Here is a 16628-nt window from a genome sequence, read left to right as displayed (position 1 = left end):
CGACACCTGGGCGCCGTCACCAGCCCTCTCTTCCGGGGCCGGAACTATCGTACCAGAGTCCACGTTTCCCGGTCGGTAGGGTGAGGAGGAAGCAGAGGCAGGACCGCGCTCACCACTACGAAAACGAAAGGGGCGGGCTCTGCGCGCAGCATTTTGGGAACGCGTGGTATTCTGGGAGCGCGGGACCCGCCATTCCTTGGCTCACACCTTCGCAGTTGCTTGAGTTGCTGCCACACGGGAAAGGAAGAGTAGGCCGGAGCCGGTGAGGTGAGGCTTGGGGCAGGCGAGGGTAGACCGAAGCACTTGTGAGGGTTCTGGGGCTGGAGAAGCACGCGCCGCCGAGGAGCTCTGGGAGGCTCGGGTAGAGAGAAGAGCGGGAAGCCCGGGTCACTCAAACATCAGCGTTGCCTCGCTAGCGCCTGGAAGTTCGTTCACTTTTCCCCAAAGTACATGCCCTTCGCGTTCTGTACTTCTCCAGGCCATGTTTTTTTCCCGAACATACAAGCAGTAGTGTTGAAATCATTTCTGGCAGACTTCCTTCGCCCAACTCCCATCTGGGTAATATTTTTCAAAGTTGTTTGCATCTCTGCCTCCATCCCCTTTTCAGGCACTTATCCTCTCAATATTTTCCATATTGTTACAGAAGTTTTATCAAGTTTCCTTGCTCCTAAACTGTGTTTGAAAAAAATAAGCTGTGTTTGATCCATTTTGTAAGTGCTTCTGCCTTTATATTGGGTCATTCCTTACCTATAATCCTGCAGTAGTTCCCCACTGTTTCAGCATAAAATCAGACTCCTGAGGCTCCTCACCAAGGGTGACTGTCTTTCCTACCCTCATGTTCCCTTTCCTCTCTTGAACACACATGATGTATTTTAACCTTCGGTACTTGCTCATCTGGGAATACGAAATCTACTGCTTGTCTCTGAGTTGTATCAAGTCAGGTGATTGCCCTGATTATGTTTCTCCTCCAAGCATTTCCTGCTTATGGCTGTTGTCTCTTTGTGAACACTTTTGCTTTTAACCTTGAATACGTAAGTGGAGGGTCAAAGAGTACTTAATGGGTTGAATTAAATGCACAGCCCCTTCTAGATTTGCCTGGGTCCTTTTGTCTTTACTGCACTGCCCAGTACTGTAAGCACTAGCCACATGTGACCATTGACCACTTGAAATGTGGCTAATGTGACTGAGGGAGTAAATGTTTCGTTTTCATTTTATTTCACTTTAAGTTTAGTTTAAATAGCTACATGTGGACCGTGGCTACTGTATTGGCAAGGTCTACATCATGGGTTCTCAAAGTGGTGTCATCCACATCTCTGGGTTGCCAAAAACATTGTATGGCATTTACATCTCAGCTCCCTGATGTACTGTGTACACACACAGTATTGGTTACTGATTATCTGATGAAGATAAAGGGGCATATGGTAGCATGGAGGGAGATGGAAGGTGCTTTCTTCTCATCCCATTAGCCTTCCCTCTCTCCAGCCCCCCATCCTTCCCCATCCCACATAAGTTCTTCAAGCTAGGAGTTAAGCATTTTTTCTGTACAAAATGGCAGCTTTGGCATTCTTACTAAGTTTGATGGAGTGTCAGGCCTTAAGGGAGGCATGATATGTGCCACATGACTTCTCAGGCTCTGAAAGATGAACTAACTGGTGTCTCTCTCACTGTAGAACTCTTTTCCTGCCAAGATGTCTATTGGTGTGCCGATTAAAGTCCTACACGAGGCTGAGGGTCACATCGTGACATGTGAGACAAACACCGGCGAGGTGTATCGTGGGAAGCTCATTGAGGCGGAGGACAACATGAACTGCCAGGTATCCTGCTTTCCACATGAGGTTATGGGGGAAGCTTGGGCCTCCCTATTGGAGCACAGAAAGATAGTGGTTGGAGGTCTTTTTGAAGTCCTTCTTGTCGAACGGTTATTTATGGAGTGCCTGGTGTGTGCCAGGCACTGTTCTAGGTGTGGTGATGTGAGCATAAATAAGAGCCATTTGGAATATTTAACTTTGCCCTTTGTTTTCTCCATCCTATAATCATTTCCCATATTTTGAGGACTTGTTTAAGAGAAGTGGCACTACTCCCTCTGGTAGAATTCATCAGATTCAGGGCCATTTTCCTTTTGCCCCTACATGCTTGCATAATGCTTTGCAGTTAGCAGAAGCTTCCACTCTTTCTTGGAGGATGAGTCTCATTTGATTATAGCAACTATCTTGTGAGGTAAGCAGGTTCAGTGATAGTTTTGTCATCCATAAAATAGGATAATATTAAAAGACTCATCTTTTGAATGTCCTTCTGCTAATAAATGTTGGAGCAGCTTCCTGATACCGTGCCCTTCCCGTGGCACCACTTTGCATTTTGCTAATAATCACATGAATTTCTATAGCATATCTTTTGCAAGGTATATCAGCACACTTTCTCCTTCATTCTTTAAACCATCAGTTCAGAACTTTGGTTTTAGAATCAGAGGTGTAGGGTTGGATCCTAATTATCTGACTTTAATCATGCTAATTGCCTCAGTTTCCTCATCTGTGAAATGGGACATAGATACCAAGACAGAATTAGTTGTGTGAGAGATTTATTGGGGGAAATGACAATGAAGGATAAAGGAGAGGGAGTAGGAGTAGGCAGGAGAGCTTTCAATCTATACTGGTCTGGTGCTGGGGAAAGGGAGAGGGAAAAGATAAGACCGAATGGGAAGAGGCTTAGACGGTAGCATATCTCTGAAGAAGTCTCAGCCAACAAAGTTTGCTCATTAGAAGAAGTCTAAGCCTAAGAATTCTAGCATGGGGCAGAAACAGCCTGGCTCTAGGATGCCCACCGTGACCAGTCATTGGCTGGCAGTCTGGGGAGACTGACTTCAGGGCAAAAGCTGTGATTGATCCTACAGGTGGAAGCTGGAGGCTTTCAGCTCCCTCCATGCCTCATAGCCTGACAACCCTTGAGGGGAGATCTGAGCAGTGCATTCTGAAGACTGCCACAGGGATAACACACCCTGGGGCCATTCTAGAAATCAAATGAGTTGTGTTGTGTGCAGCAGCTAGTTCTTTGCCATGCACGTTATACATATCCACATATGGTTCCTGTGAATGTTTTTGATGTGAGAAAACTGAAGGTCGGAAAGAGAAAGTGACTTACCCAAGGTCACACTGCAGATCAGGTGTACTAACTGTCATTGCTTCACAGGGTTCATTCATTTATTTGTGATCTCATCGTAGCTTTGAGCATCATCTTCCTGCCACCTTGACCAGCAAGTGAGGCCATTTCCCTGGTATTCAGGGAGATAGACACCTAGTGATTGCAGGTTTCTCTATTCAGTGTTTTTGTTTGTTTTAATGTTTATTTTTTGAGGGAGAGAGTGGTGGAGGAGAGGGGCAGAGAGAGAATCCCAGGCAGGCTCCGTGCTGTCATGCCCATGCAGGGTTCAATTTTATGAACAATGAGATCATGACCTGAGCCAAAATCAAGAGTTGGATGCTTAACTTAACCACCTGAGCCACCCAGGCGCCCCTCTCTCTTCAGTGTTGATGCCATATGGGCAGATGATGTCGACTCTCTAAAGGTCCTGTGGGGCCTTGCCTACCTTGTCTTTGTGACATACCCCTGTCATAGATCCAGTCCTCTGGTTTAAGCCATCCCCATCCATTTTAAGATACTTTATTTTGGTGAGTTAGAATGCAAGACTGGGGGTAGGGAATCTTAATGTTTTTATCCAGCTGCTTATTTGGACAACTCCTGAGCTTCCAGGGCCTCAGACTTCCCATTTGTAACATGAGGATGTCTGACCAGATCACCTTGGTGATCTCTCACATGTGGACAGTGTGATATAAAACATAGAGCCAGGTGATAGATCTCAAATCAGGTTGCAGCTTGCTATCTTATGTGACTTGGGGCGAGCTGTGCACCTCTCACCCTCTGTTCCCTCCTTTCGAAATCAGGGATAAAAATAGCACCTCAGCCTCAGCATTATAGTGCAGAATAAATGAGTGAATGTACGTCAAATGGTGGGAGCCAGCCACTTGCTTCCCACCTATGTTAATCTGCTAGGGCTGTCATAACAAAGTTTCACACTGGGTGGCTTAAACCAGCACATTTATTCCCCCAGGGTTCTGGAAGCTAGAAGTTAGAGACCATGATGTCACATGGTTGGTTCTTCTGAGGGCCATGAAGGAAGGCTCTGTTCCAGGCCTCTCTCTCCTTGGCTTATAGATGCTTCTCTTCTTCATGTATCTTCACGTGGTTTTCCTTTTGTGTCTGTTTCCTGTGTTCCATCTTATGAGAACACAAGTCACATTGAATTAGGGCCCAGTTACCTCTGTAAGGATCCAGTCTCTAAATATGGTCACATTCTAAGATCCTGGGGGGTTAAGACTTCAACATATGAATCGGGGGTGGCTAGGATTCAGCCCATAACACCACCCATGCCCAGATGCCGAGGCTTCACTGAGTTTACCTAAGCCTGGCTCACTGAGTAAAACCAGTAGGCTGTGGCATAGCTAAATATACCATAGTAAACATAGCACAGTTCATTCACACATTCCCGGGATGTGTAAGCCAGTGGCTCCTGCAATACCTGCTGCTTTCCTTCCTTCCTGGCCCCAGTTAGTCTGCCCTTTGAGGGTGAGAGCATCCTCTTAGCACTTGCTACCCTTTGCTAGAGGGCAACTGGAGTTTAGTGTTTGCCATTTGATGTTGGGTTTTAATAGCATTTTTTATTGTAAAAGTGTGGTGGGTCACACACTACAAAGATTTGGAAACCAAATGAGAGAATCTCCCCACAACCACAATTGGCATGGACTTTTTTCCCCCTAGGGATGTGTCTTGGGTTTCTAGTATGTATTTTTTACTCTGCTTTCAAAAAAAATTAGAGGTGGTTCACAAAAAAACTATATGGTAAGGTAAAAATGGACAGATAGGTCAAGGTACAGGTAACCTGGGGTAGACTGTAAAATGAAGCCAGCCAGGCAGTTAGTACCCAGAAATGTAAACGTGAATCCCTGTACATTTAATAAAGGTACATTCTGTTCTAAGCTACTTAAGAGTCCTGACAGAGGGAAATCAGCAGTTCTGAAATGCATGGTGTCCTTAAGATAAAATACCAGTTGTGCAGTTTTCCCTGGTGCTTGGATGTGGGAGACATTTTCCCCCTGGGCCTTAATGAAAGAGATATGATCTTATACCATTATATAATGTTGTCAACAACGTCTCCAGACAAAATACACCTTGGGGCGCCTGGGTGGCTTAGTCAATTAGGCATCTGACTCTTGATTTCAGCTCAGGCCATGATCTTACAGTTCATGAGATAGAGCCCTGTATTGGGCTCTGTGCTGATAGCACAGAGCCTGCTTGGGATTCTCTCTCTCTCTCTCTCTCTCTCTCTCTCTCTCTCTCAAAATAAATAAATAAACATTAAAAAACAAAATAAAATGGGGCGCCTTGGTGGCTCAGTCAGTTGAGTGTCCGACTTCAGCTCAGGTCATGATCTCACGGCTCGTGAGTTCAAGCCCCATGTCGGGCTCTGTACTGACGATTCGGAGCCTGGAGCCTGCTTTGGATTCTGTGTCTCCCTCTCTCTCTGCTCTCCTCCACTCACTCTGTCTCTCTCTCTCTCAAAAATAAATAAGCATTTAAAACAAATTAAAAAAAAAAACAAGAACAAAATAAATTACACCTTCTTTTTGGGTTCCTTGGGTATTTTTAATGTAGCCTGTTACCACAGCCCTTATTTGACATTGAAAATGTAACATATGCAAGCGTTAATCCTATGATGAGCTCCCTGAGATGGTGCTCATAGGGTCAGAGGGTGTAGATGCTTCTTGGCATCTGAGGTTTGGCTGGAAAGGCTGGGAGCCTTGTCCTTCTCTTCTGTACCCCACAGCTGCAGGGCAGGCATGATCGTCTAGCCAGTGCTGTAGAATGTGGCATCATTATGGGTGACAGAGCCCTGCACGTGCTGCTGCGAGCATCTTCTATTGGCCCTGTGTGTATGGGGTGAGAAAGGCCTCTGTGGCTCTCCATGTAGTCTTGAGCTGATTTTTGTTTGTAGCAGAGATGGGACCTGATCCTGTCTCTTGCTCAGCCTGGTGATTTAATGCCAGAGGCCCCCAAATGGGAAAGTTTCTGTTTTGGTTATGTGTACTTAACCATGGTTTTGAAGCATCCTGTCTTTATTAAATGTTAAGGAGGGAACAAGGGGATTTTTCTTCAAAGTAAAAAAATATATGTTTCTTAAGAAATAACCTTTCTAGTTAGATACTTGGTAAAATATTAAAAACAAAAAATGAGTTTAAGGTGAGGAATTATGAGTTGAAATAAGCACATCATTTTGATTTTATAGACTATATGTAACCTTTGGGGGGCAAGTTTTATGGCTGGATTTTGTTAGGTATCCAGTGTGAGGTGTCCCTAGAGGTTCTTTTGTAGAGTCTTAGTGAATGCTAGACAGGTTCTCCCAGCTCGGCAACAGTCCGTATTCAGACATTTAGTGCATCTCATCATTTTTTTTATGATGGAAGTTTATATTTAAACATACAAATAGCTTTTACAGTAGAAATGTTAATTTTCCAATTAAAAGTGGATGACCCAAGTCAAAAAATGGCTAATTAACAGAAGAAAATATGTGAAGTGGACATTTGACATCTAAAAATAATGGCCTTATTATCAGACACGCAAATTGGGGAACAATAAGAATTTCTAAACTTAAAAGATGGCAAAATAAAATGAATAATTCTACCAAGGGTTCCTTACTAGTTTGCCAGTAGAAGTATAGATATGTTAAATGTTTAACATACGTCAGTATAGAAGCAATAAGCACCTTTGGTGCTTTAATTCTGCTTCTAAAAATGAATAAAAAATTGTGGACAGGGGTTTATATTGCAGTGCTGTTTTTGATGATGGAAACCTGAAAACAGACATTTCCTTTTTTTTTTTTTAATGTGTTACTTATTTTTGAGAGAGAGACAGAGCACGAGTTGGGGAGGGGGGCAGAGAGAGAGGGAGACACAGAATCCGAAGCAGGTTCCAGGCTTTCAGCTGTCAGCACAGAGCCCCATATGGGGCTTGAATCCACGAAGTATGAGATCATGAACTGAGCTGAAGTCAACGCTTAACCACCTGAGCCACCCAGACTCCCCAGCAACAGACATTTCTAATGAGTTAAATAATTTATGGTAAACACATTAGGGGACGTTACAAAGAATATTATGCATCCAGTCAAAGAACATAGAAGAATATTTAACATCATGGGAAAATGCTGTTGACATAAGCAGGGAAAACAAATCTCCACAATGTGTTCCCAGTTTTATGAATATAAAAGCCAGATTATAAGTGATACATAAAAATGCATTAAGTTTTTGAGGAAAACCAAAGTGAGTAGTTCTCTTTTGGTGGGAATTAAATGTGATTAAAAAATTTTTTTTAGCGGCTCAGTCTGTTGAGCATCTGACTCTTAATTTCGGCTCAGGTCATGATCTCAGGGTCGTGGAATGGAGCCCTGTCCCATGTTGGGCTCCAGCAGAGCCTGCTTAAGATTCTTTCTCCCACTTCCCCTCTTCCCAGTTTGTGTGCACATGTGTACGTTCTCTCTCTCTAATGTAAAAATTTTTTTGAAAGTTAAAAAAAATTTTTTTTGGTGTTTGGAGTGTTTGGGTGGCTCAGTTAAGCGCCTCTTGATTTTGGCTCAGGTCATGATCTTAGGGTTGTGAGATTGAGGCCCGCGTCCATACTGCACTGGGCTGCTTCAGATTCTCTCCCTCTGCCCCTCCCCGCCTCACTTAGTTGTGCTTGCTCACTCTCTAAACACAAAATTTTATTTAAAGTTCTTATTTATTTTTTAGTAATCTCTATACCAACAAAGGGCTTGAACTTATGACCCCCAGATCAAGAGTCACATGCTCTTTGAACTGAACCCGCCCTAATGGGATTAAAATTTTTAAGAAAATTTCTTTTCATTTAAGAAAATGACAAGTATGAGTTAAGTTTATGATCATGAAGCACAGTAAATATTATTTAAAAAGAAGAATGTAGGGACACTTGGGTGGCTCAGTCAGTTTAACATCAGACTCTTGATTTCGGCTCAGATCATGATCTCGTGGTTCATGAGTTTGAACCCCTCATCAGGCTCTGTGCTCTCCCCCTTCCTGTCTTCTCTACCCCTCCCCTGCTCACTCTTTCTCAGTAAATAAATTAAAAAATAATATTAAATAAAAATAAGAGGGTATGCAGTTAGTAGATAAATAAATCCTGGCATTCTAATATACAGTATAGTGATTATAGGCAGCAAAACTGTATCATAAACATTAAATTTGCTAAGGTACTAGATCTTACTTGTTTTCATCTGTAGAAGAAATGATAATTATGTGACATGATAGAGATGTTAGTTAATGCTACCATAGCAGGCATACTGCAATATAAATGTTATCAAATCAGTGTACTGTGTATCTTAAACTTCGGCAATGTTATATATAAATTATATCTTGATAAAATAAAAGGACCAAAACCAAAAATAGGAGGGTAACGGTCAAACCCAAAATTTCACTGTTCTTTTTTTTTTTTTAATGTTTATTTATTTTTGACAGAGAGAGAGAGAGACAGAGCATGAGTGGGGAGGGGCAGAGAGAGAGGGAGACACAGAATCTGAAGCAGGCTCCAGACTCCAGCTGTCAGCACAGAGCCCGATGCAGGGCTTGAATTCACGGACTGCGAGATTATGACCTGAGCCAAAGTTGGTCGCTTAACCAACTGAGCCACCCAGGAGCTTCTTCACTGTTCTTAAAGTAACATAATTCCTGGAAATCTTGGTGAGAGAAGGTGATAGAGTTCAGAGACTGCAGGAGCTAAAATAATGCTTTGGGGACTTTGGCATGACCACCCCATCACTGACCGGACTGTTCAACTCCCCCCCCGCCGTCCCCACGCTATGGCATAATGGTCTGTAGGATAATGGCCTGTGCATGAGTTCTTCGTGTAAAAATGATAACCTGAAAGAAGCCCTCACATGATTGTCATTAGCCAACTGCCTAGAGTTAATATCAGGAAGTTCTTGAAATTTCTGAATGCAGTGTGTTTGGGAATTTCTTCAGATACCTAGTTGTCTAACTAGAAGGAAAAACTATTTATCTAGATGTAATCTGTACATACAGTATTTTCCTCTGTGTACTGTTAAGTTCAGGATCACATACTGCGCTTAGTTATCAGCTTGCTTTGTGCTTTTGTCTGGGACAGTTCCTCTGCTTTTGCTTTTCACAGCATTGATGTTTTTGAAGAATAGGGCCAGTTACTTGTTTTAGAATGTCTTTTAATTGGAGTTTCTCTGGTGTTTTCTCATGATTACATTTGGGTTTTTTTTTTATTTGTTTGTTTTGGCTGTTACTGTGTAAGTGATTTCTCCTTCTCAGGGTGTCACTTGGAGGCCCAAACACCTGTTTGCCCTTTATTGGTGATGTTAACCTTGATCATTTGGGTGAGGTGTCTTGTGGTCTCTCCACTGTATATTCTTCTTTCGTTTTGCAACTAATGAGAATTTTGTGGGGGAGATTCTTTAAATAAATATCGTGTGTATTCGGTTTCTCATTGCCACCTCCACCACCCCCCATTTAGCATTCAGTGAGGATTCTTGAATGAAGATGCTTGAATCTTTTTACTATGATGGTTGCAAAAGAATGGTTTTTGTTTTTAACTCCATCATTCTTTATTTACTAGGTCTACTGTATGGAAGAGCCTTTCCTTATCCCCCGTTTGTCCATTTATTATCAGTTTCTGTTTGTGGGTTTCTGTTTCATTAAATGGATTATAATCTGTTACTGTCATTGCTTTGCTTGAATTAGCCCAAATTGGTCCAGAAGCTGGCTCCTTTTAGTGTGTCCTGGCCATTTTGGGAGAGCATGTACTTAACCTTCCAGAACAAGATGTATGTTACAGGCTCATCTTTTACTTCTCTATCCCAACTCTTAATCAGCCAGTTCTTCAGGTAGCTTTGGTTTCTTTTTGGTTGGGAGTAAAATTTAAAAACCAAGATCTGGGTACTATTAAATATTTTAAAAGTCTTAGTTTAACTTGTCAAGCTGGGACCTGTCTCCAGAAGGCTGTGTGCTTAATAGTACCAGAAGCTTCCATTCATTTATTCTATACCAGGTGCTATGGTAGTGTTTTTATGTGCAATAGATCTTTCGCAGGACTTCTCTGAGGACAAGCTTCCAGATGCCCAGGATGACCAAACATGGAAGAAGCAGATCTAAACCTGTACCTCTGAGCCCCAGATCTCTGGTCTTAACCACAGTTTCTGAAGATGAGGTGTAGAGTAAACCTGCTAGAGCCTGTTGCCTCTAGGAGTGTCAGATTTCAGGCAGGAAGTTGAGTAGAAGGGATCAGAACAAAAGAGGGAGGCTCTGATATTAATGGTAGGGGAGGGGAGAGTGGAGGAGGGGACCAGACACTTGTTGAGTGCTTGCTATGTGTCCCACAACAGGGATATTGTGATCGATGACCCCAAGGCACCCCAACATTGCTTTCCTCTTGGACCTGGATGTGTGAGGAAATTCCCACAATTTTGATTGTACTAAGATCTCTCTCCCAAGATGTCATTTCAGTTAGGCACCTGGTTTATGCTACCTGTGTTTCATTGTGGCTGTTTGGGAAAGTTGAGTAAGGTAGGTGTTTCTGCCTGACTTTCACTGAAACCTAGTTCACTCAAGTTGTTGCCTTTGGCTTCTGATGCCAACATAGCTCAGGCTTATTAACAAGCTGTGTGGGTGGGCGAGACTGTGGGGCTTTATAACAGTGCAGCCATTTCTTTGTGGGTGCTGCAGGGGGTGCATGAGAGCAGTAGCCGACCTGGTCATTATTAGGGTTGTCATAGGAGTCAGTTGATGCTGGACCCTTTCCTGCTTCAGCCAGGACAGTTTGTCTTGTTGGTCTTACAGAACACCCTCTGTTGGGGATTTTCAAAGTGGGTTGGGGAGGTTTTGACAAAGGAATGGGTGAGATGTACTGGGATGTGCTGGAGAAGTAGCACAGCCTCCAAAATAGATGTCTTAACTGTCATTTAGATTCATTATTTACTGAGTTTCTAATATATACTAGGTAATAGGGACATCATTTAGACATATTTCTCTCATTTGACTTGTTCCTTAATTATTGGAGGAAGTAAGTGGTGATCTGATGTATGGTTGAAGAGTGTGAGTTTAGAGTTAGATAGACCTGAATTCAGGTCCTGTCCAGGCCACACAGGGGCAGTGTGACCTTAGGCAGGAGAATAGAGTGGGTAAAGGTGTGGCCTCTGGGGACAGACCTGCCTCTGGTGGCTGTGCTGCTTCATCTCTCTAGTGGAGATGATGATGGTATCCATCTTGTAGAATTGTGTGATTTATTTGAGTTACGATGTAAAATTGCCTGGGATACTAATAAGTGCTCCATGAAAGTTGGCTTTGTTATGTTGTATTTCCCTCCCTTTGTGGATGAGGGAACTGAACCTGGAGACTTACCCAGAGTAACATTTCTAACAAACGGCAGGGCCAGTTCTCAAATATAGGTTCTCAGTCCTGGGGCGCCTGGGTGGCACAGTCGGTTAAGCGTCCGACTTCAGCCAGGTCACGATCTCGCGGTCCGGGAGTTCGAGCCCCGCGTCAGGCTCTGGGCTGATGGCTCAGAGCCTGAAGCCTGTTTCCGATTCTGTGTCTCCCTCTCTCTCTGCCCCTCCCCCGTTCATGCTCTGTCTCTCTCTGTCCCAAAAATAAATAAACGTTGAAAAAAAAAAAAATTCAGTCCTATTCTGTCTGCTCCAGAGTCATGGGCGTATCTGGTATTTGTGAGCCTGGGTCAGACCCAGGTTTCTCAAGTAGTTTAACCATCCCTGGTGTTCATTTGTGACATCAGAGGTTATGGTATTCTTCAAGGCAAGAACAGGATGGCAAGGATTTAGAACCTGTGTGGGAATTTGTTAAGAAACTGGGGATGTTGAGCCTGGAACAGAAGATTTATGGCAAACTTGAGACCTGTTACCCCTGAGGATGGAACAGGGGCAGTGGGTTGAAGTTCTGTAAACTGTTCCACTGCACAGATTTAGCAGGATGGCCCTAGAGTGTTGTTACTCTTTTTTCACCCTGGATGTTCTTGCAGAGGCTGGGTGGCCAGTTAGCACTTGAAAAGGAATGTAAAGGTGGCAACAAACCAGTCAGAAATCTGGGAGACAGCATCCCTCTTTACACTGTGGGCTTTGACCTATACTGAATAAATTATAATACTCTTCGATCCAAAAGATTCAAAATAAGCTACTTTTTGTGGGAAACATCGTATCTGTTAAGGTTGGCACTGGCAGGTTTGTGGCACCCTTCTATGCTAAGCCAGTCTGCCATGTGGTTTCCCCTCTAGGGTCCCTGTCTCTCCATCCCATAGCTTATGCATGTTGGCATATTGATCTTTCCAATGTGCTGCCTTAACCCTGTCCACCCTCCCTCTTTCCACAAACTTGAGTGACCCCCATAGTCTCCATGGTGATGACTCTGTGCCCTGTCCCCTTGCTCTGCTCCAGTTCTCGTGTCCTATGGGTTGGTGCCCAAGTGTTGTGTCTCTCAGTGCAGGCTCTTGCCTCACACCTTCCCCATTATTCTGGACCCTTCATACAGGCGTCACCACCTATACTTCTCCATTCCTAGTCACTGAAGCTAAAGAGGCTCTATTTTGCCTTCTTGAATATGCAGTCTGGGAGGGTAAGAGCTGCCTCTGGTGCACACTCATGACCTTCACGGTCCCTTTGCAATCTGTGTGCCGGACAGATGCAAGAGAGGACACAGTTTGGACAGGCAGTTCAGAGCTGTTTAAATTATAGTTTTTTTACCATTGAGAGCCCTTCACATGCTGGCAGGGGAGGCAGTATAGCAGAGTTAGGGCTCTGGAGTCAGGCCAACTGGGTTTGAGTCTGGATCCTTTCATTCTGGCTGTTGGACTTTAGACAAGTGCTTTAGTTTTGTGTGTGTTTTTGGTTTTTTTGTTTTTTTTATCTGTAAAATTGGGAATACTCATACCTATCCTGGAGGTGCCATGAGGATCATATATGTGAAGTTCTTTGCACAGTCTCTCGCACACGTCGTAGGTCCTCCTATTTCCCTGGCTTTGCCTGGCTCCTTCATTTCATGATGTTAGTTTGTGCGTTTCTGGACTTGCCCTCCCACCACCCAAGGCTCCCCCTCTTTGTGTGTCCTTGTTCTCTGCTCATGCTGTTGGCCCTTACTGATTCCCTTCCAGATGTCCAACATCACAGTCACATACAGAGACGGCCGAGTGGCACAGCTGGAGCAGGTGTACATCCGTGGCAGCAAGATCCGCTTTCTCATCTTGCCTGACATGCTGAAAAATGCACCCATGTTAAAGAGCATGAAAAATAAAAACCAAGGCTCAGGGGCTGGCCGGGGAAAAGCTGCTATTCTGAAGGCCCAAGGTATGTGCTCCTCATGCACTGGTTTTAACATATGTGTTTGTCATGTATCTTTTAGGAAAGGGCCCTGTTAATTGCCTGGGCATAGGGTGGACTTCGACTTCGGCCATGTCTACATCTGTCACCCTGCAGGCTTGGGGCCCACACCTGTGAAGATCTGGGGACCTTATCTCGCCTTCTCTGTCTTGCCTCACCTGATCACATTCTTAAGGCTTATTCAAAATCCAAAGTGCCTCCTTAGAAAAAGGAAGGGGACTCCTATCTTAAATGAGAGAGTAGATAAGTCTCCTATAATGAATTTCTGGGAGGCTCTTTGTTTCCAGAAATTCTGTCCAAAGAGTTTGGGGGAAGCTTGCTCTTACCTAGTTTGCTGAGCAGGGGCACTGTAGTTTGGATTAGCTGACTCTTGAAGCAGTGGGGCAACAGTTCCCAGAGAAGCTGGGGGTGTTTGTTGACACCCAGTATGCATGGGGGGGAATGCTGATGATAGGGATCCATTTTCATATAAGAAATAAGCAGTTTTAAGCCATCTTTACCCATTAAAGGGACTGAACTTCTGTTTTCGAATATTCTTGTATTTGAAAATAAATCCTTCCTTTCAGCATGTCCCCAGTGACCCAGTGACCTTCCTTAGTCTGGCCTTTCTTTTAGGTCAGCCTAGTCAGAGGTTTTATGTTTGGGTCCATGAAAAGCTCTGCCATGATGATTATCTAGAAAGCAAGTGTATTCGTTAGAAAATGTATGTCAGTAGAAAGATTTATAGTGCAGGAAAGTCACTGGATTCTCCATCAGTGCTTTTGTTGCTATGCATATTTTATATATGAGGTAGCTTTTGAGTTTAAAGATGTAAGAGTAATCCTTTAAAATGTCCTTCAAAAAAGCTGATCAGAGAATCTCCTTGCCCTTCCTAGATAAGTGGCATTTGTGGGCAGGTAGAACCAGAAGCTCTGGACCTTTGTCCTGGTGAAGGAATGGTTTTCAGGAATACTGGCTTTCTTACTAGAACTGCTTTTCTCTCTGCTTTCTCGGGGAGGGCTGCCCTCATTGTCCCTGTATAACTACACCACCTTCTCTAACAAAAGGTTCAGCCCAGTAGTTGTGCACTAGAAGACACGTGGCAGTGAGTTTACCCAGGCCCATTGGCCTCTGCCTGGGCCATCTGTGCTGCCAGTCCCTTGCTGTAGTCCCATCAGCTTGTCGCTGGGTTCTTGGGTGACTCCCTTCCCTCTTCAGGTCGGCTCCAGGCTCTATAAGTGGGAAGAGGGGTGAGACTCCGATTAGCAGCCATCAGACTATTTTCACTTGTCCTTCAAAGCCACTGGTTCTCTCCTAGAACTCTTGGGGTCATAGACAACAGCAGCTTATTATGTCTATGTCCTTCGTATGGGGTGTGGTTTTGCTTTGCTATTACAAAACGTTTTATATTTCAGGGTAGCTCAAAAAAAAAAGAAACCTGCCACCCAGATTTAACAGATGTTTAGCATTTGTTTCAGAATTTTAAGTGTGAATTAAATTCATCTGTCATGTGTTATTACCTCACCATAGGCCAGCTCTGGGAATTCATCTTTTCTTTGGTTCTCACACTTGCTTCCCAAACCACCTTAGCTTTCAACACACTGACTCCTGGCCTCTTGTTGAGAGCAGGACTAGATTGGAAGGCAGGAGTTTGGTGCCCCCTCCAGCTCTGATGCCAGGTGTCAGTCCCCAGGCAATGGGGAAATGACATGTGGTAGGCATGGTGTTGGACTAGGTGGCCTTCCAGGCCCTTTCCTGTGCCAGTGTCCAAGGAAGGGCTCTGGCTGTTCTGTGGCATGAGCACTCACTGACTTCACTGACCTGGCCTTTTCCTTTCTTTCCTACCTTTCAGTGGCTGCAAGAGGAAGAGGACGTGGAATGGGGCGTGGAAACATCTTCCAGAAGCGAAGATAAATTTATCTGTTGAACTGAACTTTGTCGTTATTTTTTCCCTTAGGTTGTCTGGGTTCAGGGGGGTGTATGCTTATGTATATGTTCTAGGTTTTCTTTTGACATCTTTCTCTTTAGAGCAGAGGAAATGTTAAACTAAATAAATATGGTGGTGATTGTTTGTTTTGTTTTCTTTTTGAAAAAAGGACTGTGTGTTCATTTTGGAGTTTGTGTTCTGTTTGCTTTGGCAGCAAGTTAAATTTTGACACCCTGGAAGGTGTCCTGGGAGAATGCTAGTACTTTGAAATCGCATAGTTATTGATAAGAGTTTAAGCTGCTGTTCCAGGCCAGTTGCCGGTTAAACCCATGGAAAAACTCCAAGAACACACAGACGGTCTTGGTCTTTAGACACAGGCACTTGTACGGTGCTTTGTTCAGGTAACCTTTGTGGAGATGTCATCAGCTCAGCTTGAACAACACAGCATGGGTGGTCCTGGGCAAAGAAAAAGTCCACCATTCTGATCTTTGTAGGCTGGAAACCCTAGTGGTTCAGCATTTGGCAAATGTAATCTCAACTTAAAAGATAATTCGGGGAGTTCTAATGGCCAACATTGATGACTACTACACTGGCTTCATAACCAGTTTTGTGGTGATATGCGGGGACAGATTCTTATGCATTTATCAGAGCATCTTAGCATGCATTAGCACAGCCATAGTTTTTAATGTAGCAGAGGTAGAAAGGACAAGGTATGCAAAGCAAATAACTGACAAAAACACAGAAATTGGAAGTCAAATGCTGAAAAGAGGTCTTGTCAGGGATTCAGTATAGGATGAGCTTCAGCAAAAGCTACTAAGAGGAAAAGGGACTGATTGCCCTTGCAGTGCACATTGCTCATGGGACACATCGTTTGAGTAATAAAAGAGGAAGAAGAAAATCCAGCACATCTGTTGACCAGGCATCAAGTAAGGATTTCCTTTTTCTTATTTTTTTTTAAAGTTTGTGAGAGAGAGAGCGAGGGAGGAGCAGAGAGGGAGAATCCCAAGCAGGCTTCACACTGTCAGCATAGAGCCTGATGCGGGGCTCAATCCCATGAATCGTGAGATCACAATGTGAGTTGAAATCAAGAGTCGGTTGCTTAACCGAGTCACCCAGGCACCCCTCAAGTAGGGATTTTCTAACAAGCCTTGTCTTATAATTGTGGCACTACCATGATGTAACAGACCTTGTGTTATTCCTGTAATAAAAGAACTAAGGAACAAGATTCAGATTGTCGGTTAGATACTGCAGGTGCATAAA

General features: G+C 43.8%; 1 protein-coding gene across 1 annotated transcript; it reads left to right on the top strand.

Annotated features, from left to right (window-relative positions):
- Window positions 1-112: 112 nt before the first annotated feature.
- SNRPD3 (small nuclear ribonucleoprotein D3 polypeptide) lies at window positions 113-15512 on the top strand. Its single transcript, XM_025933302.2, has 4 exons — window positions 113-267; window positions 1671-1814; window positions 13237-13429; window positions 15294-15512. The coding sequence occupies exons 2-4, from the start codon at window positions 1689-1691 to the stop codon at window positions 15353-15355; spliced, it is 381 nt and encodes a 126-aa protein (XP_025789087.1). The 5' UTR covers window positions 113-267; window positions 1671-1688; the 3' UTR covers window positions 15356-15512.
- The last annotated feature ends 1116 nt before the right edge of the window (window positions 15513-16628 follow it).

Source organism: Puma concolor, chromosome D3 (genome assembly GCF_028749965.1).
Source record: "Puma concolor isolate L17-30 chromosome D3, mPumCon1.1.hap2, whole genome shotgun sequence".
NCBI lineage: Eukaryota > Metazoa > Chordata > Mammalia > Carnivora > Felidae > Puma > Puma concolor.
The sequence above is the reverse complement of the archived record's forward strand: the minus strand, read 5'-3'. Positions and strand labels throughout refer to the sequence as shown.